The sequence below is a fragment of the Rhincodon typus genome, chromosome 9, assembly GCF_021869965.1.
Source record: "Rhincodon typus isolate 14 chromosome 9, sRhiTyp1.1, whole genome shotgun sequence".
NCBI lineage: Eukaryota > Metazoa > Chordata > Chondrichthyes > Orectolobiformes > Rhincodontidae > Rhincodon > Rhincodon typus.
In genome coordinates, this window is record NC_063340.1 from 4299224 (window position 1) to 4321009 (window position 21786).

General features: G+C 41.1%; 1 protein-coding gene across 1 annotated transcript in view; it reads left to right on the forward strand.

The window, feature by feature from the left end:
• The window catches only part of LOC125484059, a 63142-nt gene extending 41356 nt beyond the window's left edge, over positions 1 to 21786 (forward strand). Inside the window, exons 5-6 of the mRNA XM_048601295.1 lie at positions 2938 to 3007; positions 20560 to 21786. Of these exons, the coding sequence (XP_048457252.1) occupies positions 2938 to 3007; positions 20560 to 20948 (459 nt within the window). The 3' untranslated portion in view covers positions 20949 to 21786. The remainder of the gene's footprint in view (positions 1 to 2937; positions 3008 to 20559) is intronic.

The following is a 21786-nucleotide window of genomic DNA, read 5'->3' on the forward strand; positions in this document are numbered from 1 at the left end:
GCAGCTTTCCTGCTCCTCTAATGCTGCTTGGCCTGCTGTGTTCATCCAGCTCTACACCTTGTTATGACACAAATCATTACAGTATTAGCAATGAATTTGAAAAAGACTCTCAGCAATTCCATCGATTAATTAATTCCGGAAATGCTCCCTTGAGATGTTATTGATCCTTTTCAGTGAGAGAACCTATCATCGGTGATCGGTCATTACATTGTTGGGATATTTGTCTCAAGTGGCTTAGTTAGCTCAGTGAGTTTTAGTCTTTTACCATCTCTGGCCACAATTGCTGTTTGCTTGCACTGTCTAACATTAGCCAGTTTTGATTTTCAATGTTTGATGCCTGTGTTTGAAGAGTTGAGTTTGCCATAATATAAGTAAACGTTTACAGTCAGATTGAGAGAACAATGAAGACATTCCTGGCGCTACTTCTCTGTCAAATGCGTGTCTACCCCATTTTTGAAAAATCAAATAAACTAAATTCACCAATTAACTGGCGAGCAGTCTGTCACGGGGGACTGTAACAGAGAAAATGCCATATTGCAAATGAAACTTCAACAAATTGGATGATGACTTGGGTGGAAAGAGCGTGCAAGGATACTGGGGAGAGGCAAGGGATTGGCGCTAGGGAATGGTGCTCACTTAAAGAGCCAGTGCAGGCACGATGGATCGATGGCCCCCTGCACCATAACAATTTGGTGAAATTTCAATTAAAATACTGTTTCGGGGGCCAGAGCTACTGAAGGCCTCAAGAATGTGCCTGTTGACAGTATGCCACCTCTCCAGGTACACTTAGACACAGGCATAACTGCAGTACAGTGCCAGGCAGTCAGGTATAAAAATTCCCTTCATGACTCCCTTGGCCAAGCCCAGGGGGCTCCTCCAATTGGCACTCTTTTCCTACACTCCCTCCTCCTCAATGAGGTCTCAGAGATCAGAAGCCTGGGTCTGAAATGCTAGCAAAGCATCAAAAATTAAAATAGGGGCTGCACCCTTGCACTGCCTAAGTAACTATGAATCTGCCAAACTTACCTCTTCAGAAATGTTCTGGCTCCTGATTCAAAGGTTGGGACATTGCCACTGCACCAGGAGGACCCTTCAGAACACAGGCTCCTCCAGGCCACAGAAAGCATAAGCCACCGTGGATAACTGAGTGTGAATGTGTGCATGCTCTAGTTGCTACTAAGAGCAGCTGATGTGAACTGCTGAAAGGTTAGGGCATATGCACACACACGCACACACACACACATACACACACACAAACACGCAGCCATTCTTACCTGGTCTGGCCGACATGTAACGCCAGACCCACAACAATGTGTTTGACTCATAATAGCCTCTGGGCAATTAGGGATGAACAATAAATGCTGGCCTAGCCAGAGACGCCCTCATCCTGTGAATGAACAAAAAAAAGATGCACACACACACATTTAAGAAACAGTTCCTAACTGACAGGGGGCTGGATTGTACAAGAGAAATGTTGTCTGCAGTGATGCTTTACTGGGTTTGGAGCATTGAATATTGTGAATAAACCAATGTGAAAGACATTTCAACTCCTTCTTCTTCCTTTCCCAAATGGATGCTTACCACATTAACACCCAGTTCATTAAAAGCATCTTTGTAATTATTCCTGACTTCCAGCCAACACTTATATGAAACTTTTTGTTCCTTTAGGTTCATTAATCTTCCTGTTTCATTAAAATGATTATCACCATTCGACCTAGTTTAGACCTTCTTATATATTTAATGAACATTTGTATCCAACACAGACTGAATCTCTTCCTATTAGCCTGAATTTCAGAACCGCAACACAGATTTTTCAATAATTTCCCAATTAGCAAATATCCTGTCTTGAAGTAATATACAAGCACCAAAAAATGTATTTTTTAAATTCTTTCAGGAGGTGTGGATGTTGCTGGCAAAGTCAAAGATACAATTTCACAAGAACACAAGAAATATGAACAGGGGTAGACCATTCAGCTCACTGAGCCTGCTCTGCCTTCTTGGGTCATCTTGGGTATTAGCAGCCCACCCTCTACATCCCCTAATTCTCTGAGAACCGCAATTCTGTCCCACTCTTAAATCCAGTCAACAACGCAGCATGCACATCCCGCTGGTGTAGAGAATTCCAAAGATTCACAATCATTTGAGGGAAGGAATTTCTCTTCATTCTCAGTCTTAAAGTATCAGCCCCTTACCCAGAAACCGCACCCCTCCCCAGCTCATGTTTCACCTTCCTGACAACCAGAAGCAATCTCTCATTATCTCCTCTATCAAGGTCCCTTCAGAACCTTGTACGTTTCAACGTGATCACCATTCGTTCCTCAAAACTCCAGAGAATTCAGGTTCCATTTGCTCAGCCTCCCCTCACTGTGCAAACCCCCCCTCATTGCAGGGACTAATCCTTTGCAGCATTACCTCAACACAAGTACATCCCTTTGTAAATGTGGGAATCCAAAACTGCACCTTAAATTTATGATGTGGTCTTGCCAAAATCTTGTACAATTTTAGCAAGATGTTTTTATTCATGAACTCCAACCCCCTTGTCATGGTTGCATACACAGGCTTGAAATGTGCTGTCTACTGAGCTGTGGTGAATTTCTGCAGTGCATCTTGTAGATGGTACATACTGCTGCTACTCAGCTTCGGAGGCGGAGGGAACTGCTTACATGGGTCCTGGACGGTGTTGAGATTCCTGAGTGTTCTTGGAGCTGCAATTACCTAGGCAGGGGTATTTCATCACAATCACAACTCATGTCATGTAGCTGGTGGACAATCTTTGGGGAATTTAGGAAGTTATGTGCTGCAGAATTCCCAGCTTCTGACCTGTACTTGCATTTCATTGTGAGACTGTTTCTGGGTGTTAGTAACTCTGTGCAAAAGCAAAACATTGCAACGGGGAAAATTTAAATTGAAAATGTTCTGATATCTTTCTGCTTAAAGGTGCCCATCACAACTCCATCTAATGATGGTCGTGTGACAAGTGGATCAGGCAGGACGGATATATCGAAAAGTGAGACACACTTAAACCATATTCTGTTTGCTTACTTCTGCTTATAGTATAGTTTGTGCTTACATTGTTCTTTGTCAGCAACTGAAAATAGATTTGTAAGCCCATCACCTCGTCCAAATTTATTTATTTATTTCATTCATTCGTGGAACATGGGCAACAATGGCAAGGCCAATATTTGTTGCTCATCCCTCATTGCACCTGAACTGAACGGCTTGTTAATCCATTTCAGAGGGAAGTTAAAAATCTGCCGCATTGTTGTGGATCTGAAGCTGCCTGTAGGGCAGTCCAGATAAGGACAGCAGACTTCCTTCCCTAAAGGACATGAGTGAACCTGATGCGTATTTATGATAATTGATGACAGTTTCGTGTTTGACATCGCTGAGATGACCAACTCTATATGTTATTAATTGACATTATTTCCAACAGCTGCTGATGTAGAGCTTGAGCCCATGTCTGTTGACATTATCTCTGTGTTATCACCTCAAAGCTTTTTCTCTACTTGGAACGACTACTCAGATGCTCCCTGCTGATTGACCAAGCCCCACAGATTGAAGCTGCTTACCCAATTGATAGTTTGAGTGTGCCTATTTGATGTAGCTGTACCTTTAGGAGGGCATATCTTAAACTTCTGTCACCCGCTACCCACCTAACAATGAATTGTTAGTCAGTCTGAAGAAGCAGTGTCATAATCCAGGTGTGTTATACTTAGCTCCCAGTGAACGTAATCTGTAAACAATCTTATCTTCAAACAAAGAGCACTCATTATTGGTTCATAGATCATAGAATCACGGAATTGTTATGGTACCGAAGGAGGCCATTCAGCCCATTGTGCCTATGCCACCTGTTCAAACAAGCATCATTCCCTAGTGCCAACCTCCTGCTTTTTCCCCATTCCCTTGCACACTATTTCTATCCAAATAATCATCCAATCCCATCTTGAATGCCTCAGTTGAACCTACCTCCACTACATTTCCAGGCAGTGCATTCCATTACCTAACTACTCACTGTGTGAAAGAAGGTTTTTTCACATTGCCCTCTTGCTTTTTTTGCACATCTCTTTAAATTTATGTCCGCTCGGTTCTTGTTACTTTGTGACTAGGAACAGTATTTTGTCCCTATGTACACTGTTCAGGCTGCCCTATTAGTCACAAAGGATTCATTAATCCCTGTGTGTGGGGTTGGTATGTTTATGTTTAGAGTGTAATAACTATCCTTGACCCTCACTTGCAGCAAGGGAAACTGGTAAACACAATATTAAATACCTAACCCCCATCAGGTCTAATTTCGGGGCTAGAACGGATGTTCTTCCTCAACCTGAGGTGAGATCAAAATTGAACAAATTTTACTCAGCTTCCCCTCAAATATTCTTGTGAGGACTTCCTGATCTTTCTAGCTAGAAGTACAAATTAATAAAAATGTGAGGGGCTAGAAATTTTTCGGTAGCAGTGCCGCTATCAGACAATAATGCACTGGTTGTCCATTATACAGATTGTCTGATATTTATTTATACTGACTACTGTGGAACTGAGTCATAAACTCCTTTAAAAAAAAAGAAAGACATGCCATCAACAATTTTCATTTTGCACTCATCAGGACAGAATCACAAGAATACCAAATTTCAAGGGAACAGTAATTAATACTGCATAAAAAGAGGGTGCCTATTGGCTAGCAGATAGATCATACAGGTAGAGGCGTTGCCGTGGAGAATGCAGCAGGGAACGGTTAATTGCAAACCAGACAAGTTGACTGTGATTAGTGAAAGCATTTCCAAGGAGGATTCAGCAGGGAATAGCGATACCCCTCAAATTTTGTGGAAAACAGCACAGAGTGAAAAGCTTTGACTTAAAGGATCTTTTTTCAGCGATGCTCATTTTCCATGTGAATATCAAGCCAATATTGAATGCTACGTGGATCAGGCAGCTAGCTGATACCATCCATCCTGACCCATTGGTTGTGATGAATTTCTGTCCTGAGAATATATACCCCTGACCCATTGTGTTGGTGCAGCAAAAAAAGATTGTTACTGAACTGCTACAATCAATGTAGAATGTGCAATAATAGTATTTTCTTAATCTGGGAGTAATGCTTTGCAATGTACCTCAAAGGATGTTAGCAATGGCCTACAGTCATTCTCTTTGAATGAGACAGAATCAATTGTCCTGAGTCACTGGTAAATTGGATTTCATTTGCTCCTTCTCCCTTTCAGTGTTGCAGCTGAGAGGTACAACAGATCGTTAGAAACCAGTTAACTCCTCAATTGGCACTGAGTGGCAATAAAAAGGGAACAATATTGTCAGGCCACCAGGGCTATGCTTGAAATGCCCTCCTGAATAACTGCTGCAAGGAACAACATTTATCTTTCAATTTTTTCTCTTGTTTGTGGTTACAGTTCCAAAGTTATTGACCTTGTGATTGTCTGCCATCAATTTTGGGATACAATGCTGGGGAGGCTACAAATAGATTCTTGTCCACTGAAACTCCATTAGTTTTAATCCAGATGTTGGTGTTCGTACAAAATAGGTCCAGGAGTGGACCATTCAGCCCTTCAAGTTTGCTCCCCCAATCAATAATGAACTTTGTTTAGCTATTCTTTCATGGGATGCGGGTGCCTCTGGCTGGACCATTATTTATTGCCCATCCCTAGTTGCCTCTTGAGAAAGTGGTGATGAGCTGCCTTCTTAAAGTGCTGCAGACCATGTGCTATACTGACACTCACAATGTTCCATGATCAACATCAATAAGACTTCAATGCTCTATCCCCTTATCCATCATTTTCTTTCAGTGTCCAAAACTCTATCAAGTCCATTCTTAAAAATGGTTGAGCATAGGGTGGGGAATTTCAAAAGACTGACAACCCTCTGACTGAAAAATAATCGCTTCATCTCATTCCAAATTATAGACCTTTTAGACTTGTAGATTCAGTTGAAGAACCATGTTACTACTTGGAAATTTCGGTTTTGAACAACGAACATTGTATAGCTTCAAGTTTGATTTGTATTTCTATTTCGATTTATGCTTTTTAAGAAGGGAGAAAGACATAGATTTAGTTTTATTTTGTATTCTGTGAGTGTAGAATCCTTATGGTATGAAGCAGGCCACTCCGCCCATCAAGTCCACACTGACCTTCCAAAAAGCAGCCCACCTTATAATCTTGCGTTTCCCATGGCGAACTCATTTAGCTTGCACATCCCTGGACACTATTTCGCATGGCCAAATCCACCTAACTTGCACATCTTTGGACAGTGCAAGGAAACCAGAGCAGCTGGAGGAAACCCACACAGACACTTGGAGAATGTGCAGATACCTGATGATGAAATCGAACCCAGGTCTCCGGCACTGTGAGGCAGCAGTGCTAACCACTGAGCCACAGTGCCTGATATATTTAAATAGGGTTATTGAATCCTTTGAAGTGAAAAGTTCAGTGCATTAGAAACGAGCAGATGAGAGGGAGAAAAACAGAGCTGTTTCCTTGAGCCAGAAGTACAGTATCACATAACAACAGAACCATCCAGAAGGTTAGACAGTGTGCAAAGTTCAGTCACCAAGATAATGCCCTTAACAGAAGTTTTTCTTTAAAACAAAAGCAGACTCCAGTGCAGTCAGTGCTGGGGAAGATGTCTTGAGTTCACTAGAATAATTCTAGAAGCAGAAAGCTGTGGAAGGGTTTAAGGAACCCTTGTTGAATGATAAGTGAGTGGTGTTAGCAGTTAGTTTAAGGGTGCCAGGAAAAAATATTAACTAAAGAAAATAGCATCGATTAAATGTAGAAATTTGCTGAAAAGAAACAAATTACAGCCATGCAACTTGAAAATGGAGACCAGGGGACCTTTCACAGAGGTTTGAGTCTCTTTAAGGTTGATGTTGAGGGTAAAAGGGTTGAATCTTTATTTCAGATATCTAAAATAATACACCTTAAAATAATTCTTGAATAGGTAACATTGTTCATGTTTTTTATTTCCTTTTTTATATGTGAATTGTATGTTCTTTTGTTAAAAGTACGCTGGCAGTTTCTTGTGATTATGAGCGTGACTAACCACCACGGTAAACAAACAGCAATAAATAAAACTTATGATCTATCAAGCCAGGTTTCAGTCCAGGATCTGACTTGACCAGTACTACCATCAGCTCTGATCATGAGACAGTGCATTGACCAGGCCAGAACGAGTCTCAAGGAAGAGCTCCGTATTTGTAGTAGCGTTGTGTTAGCTAAGCATGGTGAAATAACACAAGCCATCGAATACCCTGTTTACTTCCCCTGAAACTCTGCTCACTAGTTTGACAGTGTCCAGCTGGGGAGAGAAACATTCTCTCTACATCTATTCTGTCAAATCATTTCAAGAGTATTACAGCTTTCATTGAGATCGCCTTTCATTATCCTACATACTAGAGAGTGCATGTCTAGTCTACACTATAGTCCTTGTGTGAAGCTATCCCTGTAATGCGGATATTTTAAGTGGCATCTTGAAGAATACTTGAGAGAATGTTTGAACTCCTTTTAAAGTTTACAAAGGCTTGAAGCTATTAGAATAAGATTCATAAAATTCTGGATCATGTACAGGTTGAAGTGCAACTTTCTGAAAAATAATTCATGCCAGTTTTGGATGTTAAAGTAACCTTCCTGAGTGTAGCTTTCATAAAGCAATTTACAATAAACTTTCACAATGTAGATCGGTCATACATTGTACGGCAGAAATCTCGTCAGGGAAAGCACTTAATGTGTTTGACCCAAATTCTTCTGAGTTTCTAATCTGCTTCCAACTTATTTATCATTTGTACTGTATCCGTAAGAATGTCAGAGTGAAGAGTTAAGTGTGGATTTGTTAAGTGTTTGTAGAGTAATGTTAACAGCAATTGTTTGTACTTTCCATTGCTGAAAACTTTTCAACCTTTGTATGGAATCTGCTCACTGACTGAGCATCCGCTGCTCTCTAAGATGGAGAATTCTAAACACTATAAGTGAAGACATGTCTCCTCTAACAGGATCTGAAATGGCTGACCCCCTATCCTAAGACTGTGAGCCTTATGTGCTGGACTTACACAGATAGGAAAAGCATTCTCACAATGTCTGTATAGATTACATAGGTTTCAGTGGGATGACCTCTCATTCTTTTAAACCCCGGTGACTATAGGTTTAGGCTACTCAATCTCTCCACATCAGACAACTCCCTTATCCCCGAAACCAGTCTAGTGAACTTTTGTTGCTTAGTGGTTCAGTGCTAGCTCTGTACTTTATTCATAGTGGACACTTCATGTATTTTCTGAAGACAGAAAGGTAATCCAGTAAAACTTGTGTTTTCTTTTGATTTTGAAGGATACATTTACTTTCTCTGTGTGTTTTCACAACCCAATTGGTTCCCTCAGGGGAAGGCTTCTCTTTACTTTGGGAAGGAGACCTAAACTGTGCACAGTACTCTGAGTGTGGCCTCTCCTGTGTCCAGGGAGCAGAATGCCCAGGTTCCTGGTCTTGTGGACCACCACTGAGGCCTTTGTTACTTGTGCAGGCTCAGGCCATCCAATGACAGATGAGGAACTGCAAAATGATTTTTTATTTAAATCGCTAAGAAATTCAGTTCTTCACATCAGATGCTGGAAACCTGAAAAAGACACAGAAAATGCCCGCAATGCTCAGCAGATCTGGTAACATTTACAGAGAAACAGACTTAGTGGTTCAATTTTAACTCTGTACTTTATTCATAGTGGACATTTCATGTATTTTCTGAAGACAGAAAGGTAATCCAGTGAAGCCTGTGTTTTCTTTTGATTTTTGAAGGATATATTTACCTTCTCTCTGTGGTTTCACAACCCAGTTGGTTCTGCCCCTGTCTCAAGTGCATTTCACCAGATGATACCAGCTCTCTCCAGCTATTGTTTGTGATGTAAGACAGGAAATAAAATGAGGAATTCATTTTAATCTCAAGCAATAGTGTGAGGAAGCTGAATGTCCTGCCGTGGCTCAGAAATGTGGTAGCAATATCAATGTAGCATAACATTTCAGTGCCGGAGTTAGCAATCATACATGCAGATTTTAGAAAGCTCTATCGTGCTTAGAACTGAAACAAACTCAGATGGATGCAAGTCACTTGCTTTTGTTACAATTGCAGAGCGTACTACGCTTGTAGCAATTTTAGTAGCAACTAAATTTGGGTTTCTTTTAAAAACAGTTCTGCACAGAAAAGTGTTTTGGAGTTATAACAACCCAGGAAACCCGACTGGAAAGGAACATCATTTTTTATGAACACAAAAATAGAACCACTACTCATAGCGTACATAGGCTAGCCCCAGCGCAGGACAGGCACTGCTGCAGACATATCCCTGAGTCTGCTTTATAAGGGGCTCAGGTGTGAGTTCCAGTCGGGTAGGCCGATGGCTGCAACAAAGGGAGCACAGAGTCAACAAACTCCACAGGGAGATTAATTGGAGAATACCCATGAACCTTGTAAGCATTATCACAGGCATTAACTATGCGTTGGTGAGATGAAGCATCTTCAAACTATTTGGATTTCCAAAGTTGTCAGTGGATAGTAGAGTTATAAAAAGCGGCAGTGAATGTAATGCAAGTGACCTTTCCCCTTGTGCTGACCTGCTGTTCTACTGGAAGCGAGCACTGGTGATCAGATAGTGATCTTTACTATTACAGATATTTCTTCCCGGCCTGTGTTCCCCGTATCTTATCTCAGGAGTTCCGGTGCACAGCAATTTTATCCTGGTTAGAATTCCTCATGGAATGGTGAAACTTGCTTTGGTATAAATAGGTTAATTCTTCAATGGCATACATCCAATGTCACCTCAAGGAATAATGCACAAAGTGGTGGGAGTTCACAAACTGATGAAAGGCTTTCTATTGTGCTGCACTGCATTTTGGTCAGGCACAATGGTAATCGCAGAAGAAAACTAAAACCGAGTCATGCAATGTACTTTATAATCACAAAGAATATTGTATGGTAGGTAGGTATCAGTGTGAAGTGCATTTTGTTGATAATACAGTTGTAAATAGTATATTGTCAGTCATACGATATCATAATTTCAACAACAGCCACAGCTTGCATTTTGTTAGCGTCTTTGTCTTCGTTGTAACAATCCTTAGTTGGTCACTCCTCATGGTTTAGATTGCCATGAGGTTTGGGACTTGGGGTTATATCCTGTACTGCTGACAGACTACCCATTGCTTTGTTCACTGGATATGGGCATCACTGGCTGAGTCAGCACTTATTGCCCATCCATAATTACCCTTAAGAAATTGGTGGTGAGCTTCAGCTCATGTGGTGTAGTTATACCGATGATGCTGTTTGGGAGGAAGTTCCAGGATTTTGACCCAGCGACGCTGAAGGAATGGCAATGTATTTCCAAGTCAGCACGGTGAGTGGCTTGGAGGGGAAATTGGTGGTGTTCCCATGTAAATGCTGCCCTTGTCCTTCTAGACAGTGGAGGTCACAGGTATGGAAGAGGCTGTCCAAAGAGCCTCAGTCGTGTTGTTGCAGGGGCATTTTATAAATGGTGATCATTGCTAACACCGTACATTGATGGCAAAGGCAGTGTATGTTGAATTGTTAGGTTTGGTGCCAATCAGTGCACTATACAGTCTCCACTCAGTGTGTTGCATCTAGATTTCTGCCTCCCCCAAATTTCACTATTATATGACCATTTGGGAGTTCAAGCCAACTCCTTTATTTACAGAATATTATAGATTACAGTGATCCCTGTAACACTGCACTCTAGTAGTCGTCATTTCATTCTCTATCCTCAGAACTTTCATACCACGTCACTGCTGATCACAGAGTTGCATCATTTTGTACTTTATCACGTAAATATTTTTAAGGCAGATGTAGGTGGATTCTTGATGTCCAAGGGAATGAAAGCTTATCAGGGAAAATGCAGGAATGTAGAGTTAAGGTTAAAATCAGTTTAGCTGTGATCTTATTAAATGGTGGAGCAGGCTCAAAGGGCGAAGTGGCCTGCTCTTGTTCATATCATGTCATTAACATTCTCATTCTGCTATACTTTGACATCATAAAACATCCCAATGTGTTTCTGAGGAGCATTTGACCCCGAGCTACAAATGGATGCATTGGGACAGGTGACAAAAAGCATAGTCAAAGAAGGAGATTTGAAGAAGAGTCCGAATGGGTATAGTGATGTAGAGAGGGTTAGGGAGGGATTTATTAATATATATAATTTAGTCACAAAATTTGCAAACAGAAATGTTGCAAAAATGCATATAAGTGAAATACTGCAAATGCTGGAAATCTGAAACAAGCACAGAAAATACTGGAGAACTGGCAGCATCAGTGGAGAGAAACAGAGTTAACAGTTTGAGTCCAGCTAGCTCAGTTGGCTGGACGGCTGGTTTGCAAGACAGAGCAATGCCAACAGCACGGATTCAATTCCTAAACTGGCTGAGGTTTTTTTTTATTCATTCCCATGATGTGGGCGTCACTGCTAGGTCAGCATTTATTGCTGATCTCTAATTACTCAGAGGGCAGTTAAGAATCATTGCTGTAGGTCTGGAGTCACATGTAGGACAGACCAGGTAAGGATGGCAGTTTCTTTCCCTAAAAGTGGGACTAGATGGGTTTTTCCCTTCCCCTGACAATCAGCAATGGATTCATGGTCATCATTAGACTCTTACTTCCAGATTTTTATCAAATTCAAATTCCACCATCTGCTGTGGCAGGGTTTGAACCCAGGTCCCCAGAACATTACTCATCCTGCGATAATACCACTAGGCCATCACCTCCCTTCATGGCTACCATGAAGGACTCTCCTTTTCAACTTCTCCCCTCACCTGAGGCTTGATGACCCTCCAGTTAAACCACCACAAGTCATCTCTCAAATGAGAGAGCAGTCCTACAGTCTGGGAGGACTTTGCCTCCTTTATTCATTAATGGAAGGCAGCATTTATTGCCCAGAGGGCAGTTAAGAGTCAACCACATTGCTGTGGGTCTGGAGTCACATGAAGGCCAGACCAGGTAAGGATGGCAGTTTCCTTCCCTAAAGGACATTAGTGAACCATGTGGGTTTTTCCGACAATCAACAATGGATTCATGGTCATCATTAGATTCTTAATTCCAGATATTTTATTGAATTCAAATTCCACCATCTGCCATGGCAGGATTCGAACCCTGGTCCTCAGAATGTTATTCGGGTCTCTGGATTAACAGTCCAGCGATAATACCGCTGGGCCATTGCCTCCCCTTGTCTTTATACATCATGGACCAATCCATAGTCCCTTAACCAAGAGTAGGTGAATGACAGAGACTTCAATCCAAGCTTCCTGTGCAATTCACCATTATTCATAAACATTTGCACCAATCTTGGGGAGGAAGCAGTCCTCTTTGATTCTGGAACATTAAAAATGGCCTTTTGTTGGACCATCACACGTAGGTCAATTTTGGTTTCCTAACTCAGTCATGAAAAAGAACATTTTTAGACAATAAAGTGCAGTGGGGATTATATTCGCAGTTCACTACCACCTTCTCAAGGGCTAGGCCAGAAATCACACAACACCAGGTTTATTTGAAATCACAAACTTTCGGACCACTGCTCCTTTGTCAGGTGAGGTGAGCCCTTCTCCAGGTCTGTTAGAGATGGGCAATAGATAGTGACCTTGCATTCAATGCCCACATCTTCGGCAAATGGATAAAAATAAAATTCAGCTGGAACATTTGAGCAAAGTGTGAGTGCAGCAGTTTGAAGGTCCCCCAGATTATTAACAAAGCTTTGAGAGAATAGTGACTGAATCAGAATTAAGGTCAAAAATCACGTGACACTAGGTTATAGTCCAACAGGTTTATTTGATCAGAATTAATGTCGCATTACCTGAGAGTCAAACATCAGATTAATAGGTCAGGAAAGAAGGAGGAGAAATGCAAAATACTGCAGATGCTGGAAATCTGAGATAAAAGCAGAGAGTGCTGGAGAAACAGATTTAACAGTTTGAGTCAAAGTAGACTGTTCTTCGGAAAAGTTTGGTTTCTCTCTCCATAGTTGCTGCATGATCTGATGAGTATTTCCAGCATTTCCTGTTTATTTCAGAATCTAGATGAAAGCTTCACTGCGTTTGATGGCTGTTCCTTATTAGAAAGATATCGACATTAATACAAAGCAACTTTCACCATCTCGGGCCATCTCAAAGTGCTTCAGAGTCATCATGGCTGTTTTGAAGTGTGATGCTGTTGTAATAGAAGCAAGCCCCATGGCTATGATTGTCCAATTACTAAGCAATCAGATGGGCTGGTGAGAAGGACATTACGTTCCGTGTGCTCTGAAGCGATACAGTGTTTAGCTGTTTGAGTCTGTAAAGAATTTTCAAATAATAAAGTTTACAAAGTTAATATCGGCCAGGACATTAGGAGAATGCTACTGCCTTTCTTTAAATAGTGCCTGCTGCATCCCTGTTTCAGGGGTAGATGAGACCTTGGTTTATTTTCTTATCTGGAAGACAGCACTCTCGACAGTGTTGCACCCTCGACAGTGTAACACTCCCTCAGTGCTGGCACTACAGTGTTAACGGACATTACCACAGTGGAGATTCAGGTTGATTCAGTGTTAGGGTGGCATAGTGGCTAGCACTGCACAAGGACCTGGGTTTGATCCCACCCTCTGGTCACTGTCTGTGTAGAGTTTGCACATTCTCCCTGTGTCTGCATGAGCTTCCTCTGGGTGCTCTGGTTTCCTCCCACAGTCCAAAGATGTGCAGGTTAGGTGAATTAGCTATTGAAAATGTAGGATGCTGGGTCAGGGTGGAATGCTCTTCAGAGGGGTGGTGTGGGCTGAATGGCCTGCTTCCATTATGTAGGGATTCTGTGATGAGGAATTTTTGCATTGCCTCTAAATAACTTGAGGTTGAATCAGTCCAGTGGGGCTCCAGTCAAGAAGAGGACGTGAATTTTACTAATATTTGTAACACACTTGCTTTTTGAGTCATAAGGTTGTGTGTTCGAGTCCCACTCCAGAGATTTCAGCACAGGAGTCTCAGCTTACAGCACTGAGGGAGTGTGGCACTGTTGGAGATCCTGTCTTTTGGATGAGATGTTAAACCAAAGCCTTATCTTTCCTTTCAGGTAGATGCTCTGAAGAAGAGCACAGGAGTCTCTTGGTGTCCGGGCCAATTGTTATCCATCAACCAACATCCCACAAACAAATTATCTGATTGCCATCACATTGCTGTCTGTGGGAGCTTGCTGTGTGTAATTTGGTTCCTTCATTGCAGCAGTGACTACACTTCAAAAATATTTAATTGTTTCTAAAGGGCTTTGAGAGGTGTTGAAGTCGTGAAAATTTCTGTGTAAATTCTTTTCCTTTGAGTTGAGCAACATTGCTGTGAGATTTTGGAAAGTGCAGTGACGTTTTTATGCGGGACTTTTCTTTGGGAGTTGATGGAGTGGGGAGGTTATAGCTTGTTCTGTTTACATTTTGCACAGTTCATTTAATTAGACACAAACATGCATCTTTGCTACATTTTCATTTCTGTGCTGCAATGATAAAACCTTCAAAAGTGTTAAATAATGGTTTATAAATTTCAGCCTTTCATTCTGTCATTAATGAGTTCATATCAGTAACCTAACAACCAGGTAAATGTTAAATGCATTTATTCGTGTAGGATTCCACAGTTGTGTTAGCATTAAGAATGTCATTAATAGGTGCAGATGTAATCTTAGGTGGTTGTTTAAAAAAAAAACTCTGAAGTCTGTTATGGGGGAGCGTAACAGCAGGCTGTAGCAGATGTCCCATGAATTTCAAATCATGCAATCACACCCACCCAGAAATAAAGTGTATGTGCTGATCTTATTACCATTTTAAGTGCACTTTTCGAGAGACACAGCTGGGAACTGTTGGAATTTAATTTGCTGTTCTGTGCATTAAGTTGAGTCATCACTGTAACAATGGGGCCAGTAAGTGTACACCGGTAAGCACAGGTCTTTAACAGAGTGTCAGTGCGCAGTCTGTACATGTTAAAAGGTCACTGTGAATTACGCACAGATTGTATGCTAGTGGCTTTTCAATAGCTATAATAACCAAAGGGAGTTGAAATGCTAATGAGAGAGTGGACATTACTTAAAAGACACTGTTCTTGACTAATACTGTGAATTTTTCAAGCTTCCCTTTATTTGTGTAATTTGACGTTTTGCTGATTTTGTCACTTGATTTCTCACTGTTCAGACCTGAGGTGAAATTGCAATGATGCCAATTATGTGAACTGTCACTGTCCATAGCAATAAGAAAACTCCTCTGTACCACATGCATCTCTCCTAACTTGTGATTACCTCCTTGCATCTGTGCAGTTCATGTAAGAACAGCAAGCAAGGAAGGTGCCGTTATGACCAACAAAGTCTTACATAGAACATGGAACATAAAACATAGAACAGTACAGGCCCTTCGGCCCACGATGTTGTGCCAACCTATTATCCTACTAAGATCAATCTACCCTGCATACCCTACATTTTACTATCCTTCAGGTGCCTATCCAAGAGTCGCTTAAAAGTCTCTAAAGTATCTGACTCCACTACCACTGATGGCAGCGCATTCCACGCACCCACCACTCTCTGTTTGAAGAACCTACCTCTGACATCTCCCCTATACCTTCCTCTAATCACCTTAAAATTATGCCCCCTCGTATTAGTCATTTCTGCCCTAGGAAAAAGTCTCTGACTATCCACTCTATCTATGCCTCTCATCACCTTGTACACCTCTATCAAGTCACCTGTCATCCTTCTTAGCTCCAATGAAAAAAGCCCTAGCTTCCTCAACTTTTCCTCATAAGACCTGCCCTCCAGTCCAGGCAGCATCCTGGTAAATCTCCTCTGCACCCTTTCTAAAGCTTCCACATCTTTTCTATAATGAGGTGACCAGAACTGAACACAATATTCCAAGTGTGGTCTAACCAGGGTTTTATAGAGCTGCAGCATAACCTCACGGCTCTTAAACTCAATACCCCTGCCAATGAAAGCCAATACACCGTATGCCTTCTTTACAACCGTATCAACTTTGCCTCTGTATTAAACTTGCTTGAATGTTGGGCCAAATGGGGCTGAATCTAATGTTTTCGTTTTGCAAGGTATCAATTTTGTCAGGTTTTATGAGGGAGGGGTTTCTCTCCACAAGGGCTAACAAATTTTCTCATGTCATCTTCCCAAACATTTTGGCTTGAAAGACTAAATGGCCTACTCCTGCTCCCATTTCCTGTGTTCTTGGAAAACCTTGAAAGTGATCAGTTTTTTACATGAATGCACTTCCATAAAGCCAAAATTAGCAATGTTTAATGGGAAGTACCTTCAGTAATTAATCAGCTCAATGTATTTACGGGTGGGTGCCCTAGGCTATTTTCCTTATTGTTCTGTTCTGAATAAAAGCTAGGTGATCGTTGAATGTTGACATTATAAGCTAATGAAAAATTCATGCTGTTTTCCTTTCCTCAAAAACAATTGCACTGATCTTTCACACCGCTGACTCAACAGGTTGCAGTGAGCAACTCATCGACAAACTCCCTGAAACTTGTCCATCATCTATAAGGCACAAGTCAGGAGTATGATGGTATACTCTATTCAAAGCAAAATACTGTGGATGCCGGAGGTCTGAAATTAAAACAGAGAATGCTGGAGAAACTCAGCAGGTCTGGCTGCATCTGTGCAGAGAGAAACAGAGTTAATGTTTCAAATCCAATATAACTTTTCTTGCAATCCATTTGGTGCAGGTAGATCTGCAACAGAGAGGGAATTCTAGGATTTGACCCAATGACACTGAAGGAATAGCGATATATTTCCAAATCAGGATGGTGAGTGGCTTGGAGGGGAACTTTCATGGGGTGGTGTTCCCATGTATCTGCTTGCTCTTGTCCTTCCAGATGGATGTGGTCATGGGTTTGGAAGGTGCTGTCTAATGATCTTCAACAGTGCATCTTATAGATAGTACACACTTCTGCTACTGAGCGTCGGTGGTGGAGGTAGTGGATGCTTGTGGATGTAGTGCCAATCAAGTGGGCTGCTTTGTCCTTGATGATGTCAAACTTCTTGAGTGTTATTGGAGCTACACCCATCCAGGCAAATGGGCAGTATTCCATCTGACTACTGACTTGTGCCTTGTAGATGGTGGACTGGCACTGGGGAATCAGGAGCTGAGTTATTTGCTGCAAGATTCCTAGTCTCTGACCTGTTGTTGCAGCCCCTGTATTTACATGGCTATCCAGTTCAGTTTTTAGTCAATAGTGACCCCCGGGTGTTGATAATGGGGTATTCAGCGATGGTAATGCCTTTGAATGTGAAAGGGCAATGATTGTTGGAGGTGGCCCCTGCCAGGCTCTTGTATGATACACAAATGCTATTGGTCACTTGTCAGCCCAAGCGTCAATATTGTCCGTGTCTTACTATGTTTGGACACAGACTCTTCAGTGTCTGAAGCTTCGCAAGTGTTGCTGAGCATTATGCAGTCAACAGCAACCATCCCCATTTCTGACCTTATGATGGAGGGAAGGTCATTAATGAAGCAGCTGAAGATGGTTGGGCCTAGGACACTACCCTGAGGAACTCCTGCAGAGATGCCCTGAAGCTGAGATGACTGACCCCCAACAACCACGACCATCTTCCTATGTGTTAGATATGATCAATAGTTGTAGAGAAAAAAAACAAAGCATATATCCATAGCAGGTATGAATAGCAAAATAAAGATAAATTTTGACAGAAAGGGAAAATAATGAAAACTGGGAGGAAAAAAAGAATTGAAATAAAGGACAAAGTTCATGGTCTGAAGTGGTTGAACTCAATGTTGAGTCCTGAAGGCTGTAAGGTCTCTAGCTTGTATTGGGCCTTGCTGGATCCCTGCAGCATGGATGGAAGTGTTGGCGTGAGAACAAGAAGGGCTAATGAAATGGCAAGCACATGGACGCTTGGGTCATGCTTCGGGAATGAGCAGAGGCACTCCATGAAATGGTCACCTCATCTGAATTTGATCTCTCTGGTGCAGAGAGACAATGTTGGCTGCAGAGATTTAAAGACGTACAAGTGAATTTAGACAAGTTTCTTAACAACACCCACAGGCAGTGATGGGCCAAAAGCCTTCTCCTCTCATTCGATGATTCTAGTATGGGAGGATTGGAACAGTACTGCCCCCCAAACAAGTTCTGCCATTCAATGGCCTATTAGCCAATCTATCTCCTAAATCCATTTGTCCACTTTGGCTCCATATTGTTGAATACTTTTGGTTTAGCTTGGCTGCATGATGAGCATTTCACCCATCTCATATATTCTACTTGATCTTCCTTCATTTTATTATTGTCTTCAGCAGGGATCAGAGATTTGCAGCAAAAGAATGTTTCCGATCAGTACATAATTGCTGAGAAACAATGTTGGAGAGGGATTTTAAAAAGAAGTCTGAGTCATGTGTTCAGCAGCACAACTTGATCTTTATTCATACCAACGCAGCATGGCAGAGGTTTCTAGGGCACTCCAACTCTCCCATTAAAGTACAGGATAGTTATCCACACCACGTTACAATGGTTATATGCAACATTGACATCAGTTCTTGCCACACCCACTATGACCTACACATCCAATCCCATGAATACACAATTAATGATGGACAACTCCATGGTCAACCCTAGATCCACCCATCATCTGTCCTTGGGATCTTACAATACATTTTATTGACCACATTCCAATCCTGACTGTTCTGTCCCTTCCCAGACACTTACCTGCTGCATCGTATATTTGCTTATTACTAATGACTTTTCAAATTCTGTTATCCAATTTATAATTCTGGCTAATTTTAGTACAGAAGATTAGAAAGGACGTTAATTTCTACCAATTGCAATGAAGTTTGTAATATCAGCTCTAATGTAAAGTTACTCATAAAGTTATACACAGTTACAATATGACAAAGCTGACAATTTTGGGAGCAGCTTCCTTCTTAGTCAACTTTCAAAGGCCAAACAAACACAGTCTCTCTGTCTAGTATCTGTCATTTACAGTTTCTTCTATTTGCATGCTTATTTGAAAACACAAGCTTTCGCAGCTTTGCTCCTTCACGTGTTAGTGAGACATGTAGTATCAGACACAGAATTTATAAGTAAAAGATCAAAGGGTCACAACATTGATGAGGATGACCTTTTGATCTTTTACTTATAAATTCTGTGTCTGATACCACCTCTCTCTCCAACACTTGAAGAAGGAGCAAAGCTCCGACAGCTTGCGATTTCAAATAAACCTGTTGGACTATAGCCTGGTGTCGTGTGACTTCTGACCTTGTCCACTCCAGTCCAACAGACGTGTTCTCTGATGCAGGTTAGATTAGGTCACTGGTCTGGAAGGATTGTCTGCCCTAATTTCTTATTGAAAGTAGCCCTTCTCAGAAGTAATCAACACCCTTATGCACCCTTATCCACCCCAGTCCAACACCAGCATCTCCACGTTATTTGCATGCTGTAAGATGGCTTAAAATAGAAGTTTGATACCTGGATGGACTTCATTGGACATTATTTTAAATACTTTTCATACTTGTTCTCTTTACTAAATAAGATAACATCTATTGAAATCCTATTGACAGCCTTATCAAGTCATTAAAAAGAAGCTTATTTGGACTTTTTAAGGTTCTGCAAGACATGACCTCTTTCTCACCTTAGTCTTATAAATTTTTCTCTGTTGTCCTTCCCTTGTTCTTTAGGCTGTAGGTTAGGTTGTGAAGCAGCAATTGTTTATTCTCTCAAGGTCATAGTGACCCTGTTTCACAATTGTTTCTGGCTCCCTTGCTATCTCATTTGTCTCTTGGTACTCTTTTATAAGGTTATACTTCTTGTTATTGTAATCTTCCTGCTGATGGAGTGAATGTTTCTCTCTACTACCTACAGCTATTTATTGAAAGAAAATTCAGTTGAACCCCTTAATGTTAGTTCATTGGTTGCCTATACAGGTGTATTTAATATGTAGTGACAATTACCTAAAAAGACTCGATTATTGTGGAATCAGACTTTTCTTCTAACCTGTACTAAATAACAAACTTTGAACTAGCTGGTACCAGACCCTTATCAAGGTTCTCCAAGGGTTTTTATCGAAACCAGTCTTTGTGTCCAGAGATGATAGCTAGTAGATTTGTAGGGCCAAATGGCCTACTCCTATTCCTAAATACTATATTCCATCATTACGCTGTTTCTTGCGTGCTACACTCTGATGGACATGAATAGGGCGCAGAACCAGAAACAGGGATACAATACACTGCCTCAGTTCTCCAAACTTTGTCTGCAACTTTCCACAAGGAATCATGAAACAAACTCTGTAGTCTATTCAAAAGCTTCTACTGTATTAACTACATGACCATTAATGTCATCATCTAATATGGTCTGAAGGAATATCTGCGACCTAATGGAATAAAGAAACAGCAGATGGATATGTTACTTAAGGGTTAATAGTGTATGATTTGATTGGGGAGGAGCTAGTAATGGGAGGTTACTTTTATGGAGTATATTGAACTGAAATAAAACTCTCACAAAAAATGTGGACTTGGCCTCTATTCAAAAACTTTTATCCTCTAATGTATAACAATTGACACTGCAATTTTGCATTTGCCAGGCAAAGCTGCACCCTCAGTGAAAGTACGCACTCCCTTCAACTCAAGAACAAAGATGTCTCTCCACTCCAAAATAAATACTCGAAGCACTGGTGCCGGGAAACACAGAGTGACAGATAAATGTGAAGATAAGATTCAAGAATCTTTAGAGGAAGAGAACTGCAAAGATTTGGTGGCTGAGCCAAGCGACTTGAAGGAGGTAGAAGATTCTCAAATGTCTAATTTCAATGATACTAAAGATGATGAAGAGACTCTAGAAATGGACAGCACTGTGCATCTCGCAAAACAAATTGAGGTTATCATCCATTTGAAGCCAAAGTTGGACAGTAGTGCAGAGTGCTGCAGTGAGAAAGACCCGGAGCAAATCAATTCAAATGGAGCTTGTATCTGAACAAAGGGAATCTATGAACATCTTTTCTTTATAAATACAGGACTGCTGCAAATCAATTACAAGATCAGACTTGTTTATTTGCTTAATTTTCTCCACATGAAGCGGGGAAACAGCACTTTGATCATTATTTGCCTGATAAAAACATATTTTTGTGTTTGAGCTTGTAAGCTGAAGAAATGCCAGTGATGAATATCTTTTGACTTTTATGTTGATGATGAATGATAACTGGTGAAAGCGAATCTCAATTTAATTACTGTAGAGCCTTCCTCGCAGGGTAAGGACAGAAAAACCATGTTAAAATATATCTCGTGATTGCTTTGATTTGGTTGTGAAATCCACTCGTTAAAGACATTGTAATCCCGTTTAAGGTTATTTTATCAACTGAAGAGATAACAACTACAAATTGCATCTATATAGCACCTTAAATATGGTTTAAAAAGTTCCAAGGTCCTACACAAGACCAAACACAGATTGACACTGAGATACATGTGAGGAGATATTTGGACAGACAACTAAAAGCTTTCTTATACATTCATTTGTGGGATGTTGGCATTGCTGTCTTTGTCAGTGAAATAGGCTTTGGGACTCTCCTGAAGTGGGGACAGACGTAGAGAGGCTTCAGGGAGAGAATTTGAGAGCTTAGGGCCCAAAACGACTGAAGGCATGATCACCAGTAGGGCACATTTAAAAATGATAGTGTGCAAAAGGCCAGAATTGAAGGAAGAAGAGGTTGTCAATGGTTGGCGAATGAAGGAGAACATAAGAGATAGAGATGATGCAAGGCTATAGATGGATTTGAAAACAAGGATGTGTGCAATGATAAGCCCCGAAAGAACTG